Source organism: Phacochoerus africanus, chromosome X (genome assembly GCF_016906955.1).
Source record: "Phacochoerus africanus isolate WHEZ1 chromosome X, ROS_Pafr_v1, whole genome shotgun sequence".
NCBI lineage: Eukaryota > Metazoa > Chordata > Mammalia > Artiodactyla > Suidae > Phacochoerus > Phacochoerus africanus.
In genome coordinates, this window is record NC_062560.1 from 22791508 (window position 1) to 22794588 (window position 3081).

The following is a 3081-nucleotide window of genomic DNA, read 5'->3' on the forward strand; positions in this document are numbered from 1 at the left end:
CAATAGGAGGATGAGGCCTGAGCCCTGAGCATGCGCACACAGGGACGCATCCCAGGGGAGAGGTGGGTGCCTGTGGGGGGAGGGGTCAGGGTCAGGTGTGGGTTAGGGAACACCTCACATCCACTTCTGGTCCATCTGTAGCCCTGCAAGCAAGACCCATCCTGATAGCAGATCACACCCCTTTAGGAGTTTCTTCAAATTGCAAGTGTTTAGCGCGCTGCTTCTTTGGGAGCAGGTTTCTCAGTCTCCATTTTGAGGTAAGGCTGGTCTATCCACTGCGGAGTGGCTGCGTTTGCAGTAATGTGCATCGATTTTGCACATAGGTTTTAACCTAGGGTTTTCGAAGTTCATCAGCACACATATTCTCTTCTTGTAGGGCCCCCGTTTTGCACCACAATGCAGCGAGCTCTAGAACAAGCTTTGGATCATGCGGAATATGTTACCGAAAGGGCCCAACAGAGACCGCCGAAAAGGAAATACTCATCCAGTGGGAAGCCGTCGCTCCATGAAAAACTTTACGACATTTATGTTGAAGAATGTGAAAGAGAGCCTGAGGTTACAGAGGAGCTGAGAAGCAACGTGAACCTGTTAGAGAAGCTTGTTAGGAGAGAGTCCTTGCCATGTTTGGTGGTCAACCTGTACCCAGGAAAGGAGGGCTACTCGCTGATGCTCAAGGGAAAAAATGGATCCTATTCAGAGAGCATTCGACTGCCTTATGAAGAAAAGGAACTGCTCGAATACTTGGACGCAGAAGAATTACCTCCCGTTTTGGTGGATCGCTTGGAAAAGTCTCCCGTTAACCTTTTTCATCGTGGGTGTGTCATAGCAGAAATACGGGACTACAGGCAGTCCAGTGGGAAGTTCCCTCCCGGCTACCAAAGCAGGCATATTCTCTTACGCCCCACGATGCAGACTTTAGTCTGCGATGTACAGGCCATAACCAGCGATACCCAGAAATGGACCCAGGAGGACAGACTTTTGCTTGAGAGCCAGCTGATCTTGGCTACAGCTGAACCCCTGTGTCTAGACCCTTCTGTATCCGTAGCCTGCACTGCAAACAGACTGCTCTACAACAAGCAAAAGCTGAACACTCTTCCCATGAAAAGGAGCTTCAAGAGGTATGCCATGGCCTCGCTGAATCGGCAGCAGGAGCTGTCTCAGTGTCCACCTCCTCCTGAGCTAAGAGTACTGGCTTCTTGCAAAAAAATAAGAGAGAGTAAAACAGGTGAGCGCGATGGCCTCCAAGCTTTTCAAGCAGGCAGTTGTGTAGACACGTGGAGACAGAGACCTTGTGACTTGGCGGTACCTTCTCAGGTGGATGTGGAGAAGTATGCCAAGGGGAAGAAGGCTGTCGGATGTGATGACTCACAGCCAACAGTCTGGCCCAGGAAGGAGGCACGAGATGGTTTTGTATTTGGGTGCGAGGCTGGCTACCAGTCCCAGGCAACAAGGCAGACCACTGGGCAGCAGCTTGATAATTCAATTGCCTCTGGGCAAAGGGCCCCTAGACAAAGCGCCTGTCAAAAAGCCACATTGGAGAGGGAGCTGTGTCCCCCCGACTCGTCCTCGGGGGACCATTCCAACAGTGTCCTGCCCAGGCCCAAGACTGATGCTGGGCAGGTGGCCAGTCAGACGGAGGAAGTGGTCCAGGAGCGCGCCCAGTGTCCAGCGCAGATGTCGCTCAGCTCCGATGGCCCAGCGGGTCTCAGGCCCCCTCCGGGGAAAGAACCAGAACAGCCTCAGATCACGTGCATTGTGTCTTCAGCGCTGGGCAGGGGAGCCAGACACCCGCCTCCACTCCAGAGACTTCCCGGGAGGGCAGGACAGAGCCCGCGGGGTGACCCTTTGACTCCTCAGCAGGCGGGCGGCCCTCTGGCATCTCCGGCGCCTGCCCCTGCTCCCAGGCCGCCAGGTCTCTTCCAGAACTCCTTTGTGGAGCTGCACCGAGTCAGCTGGATCCCTGCCGCCGCCCTGTCTGCTGCAGGTGCCTCCCAGAGGCCCCCCGGCGCCCCGGGGACGGCCGCCTCCGCGGGCCCAAAGGGCCCCGGCGTGGCGGGCCCCGGCGGCGCAGGCCCGGCCTCCGAGAGAGGCTCTGCCCCCGGAGAACCGGCCCCGGCCGGAGCGCGGCCCCCCGCCGCCCGTCGCAGAGGCGGAGGCGTCCAGCTGCTGGTGAAAGGGCCTGTGGGTGTGGAGCCCCTGACCCTGGTGCAGCTGCCCCGCGGTCCGCTCCTCTGGAGCAGCGGGCAGCAGGCCCCGCCGCCGCCGCGGCTCTTCCAGCTGGTTCGCCCGCCGTCCCCGCCGCGCCCCGCCGCCGCCGCGCGCCCCGGGCAGCCCCCGGCCCTGGGCTCAAGGTCCCGCGCTTCTGGCGGCCGGGGCCCGGTCCCCCCCGTGCCGCAGGCGGTGGTGGTTCACCTGGGTGGAGCCCAGGGTTTCCTGCAGCCGCGGGCCGCGCTGCCGCCTCAGCCGGGCCTCGGCTCCGGCCGCGGCCGCCCAGGGCCGAGCCTCCCCCCGCGGCGGGCCGGGCCCCCAGCGGCTCCGCGGCCCCAGGTGCGCCTGCGGCTCGTGCCGGGCGAGGCGGCGCCGGCCCGGGCCACAGCCTTCGCAGAGCTGCCAGGGCAGCGCCCTCAGGGCCAGCAAGCCGCCAGCCCAGCCGAAGGCCAAGAGAGCAGAGGCCCGCAGGCCGCCTCCCAGCCCTGAGGCTGCCTTCGTTTCTCCTGCAGAGCACAGCTGCGGAGACCAGGCGACTCTGCCTTTCGACCTCACTCAGGGGGCGGGTTGGGGGGGGGGGGTTTGGTTTGGTTTGTGCTTATTTTATATTGCAGGATGTACAGAGTTGATACAGACACTGGACCCCACCCTTTTTACATAGAAACAGAGGGGTGATGGAATAAACTGGGACTGTTTGGCCTAAGCCATTGCTTTGGTGGTGGTTGTCGACACAACTATTTTTAGTGTGCGGTTCTCCAGTGTGTCCAGATCCCAGCTAGGGTCAGTCGACACTCCCGAAGCCTCTAACTTCGCTAAAGCAATAAACCCCCAATAGCGGTAAAGTCAAAATCAGGCCTGTTTTGACGTGGCCAA

The 3081-nt window shown here is 60.5% G+C and overlaps 1 protein-coding gene across 1 annotated transcript; it reads left to right on the top strand.

Annotated features, from left to right (window-relative positions):
- Positions 1 to 396: 396 nt before the first annotated feature.
- Positions 397 to 2697, top strand: LOC125117966 (transcription factor SPT20 homolog). The gene has a single exon (XM_047764156.1). It carries the CDS (start codon positions 397 to 399, stop codon positions 2695 to 2697), a length of 2301 nt encoding a protein of 766 aa, XP_047620112.1.
- Positions 2698 to 3081: the final 384 nt, after the last annotated feature.

Coding starts and splice junctions, on each gene's coding strand:
- LOC125117966 (XM_047764156.1), top strand. CDS start 397: ATGCAGCGAGCTCTAGAACAAGCTTTGGATCATGCGGAATATGTTACC.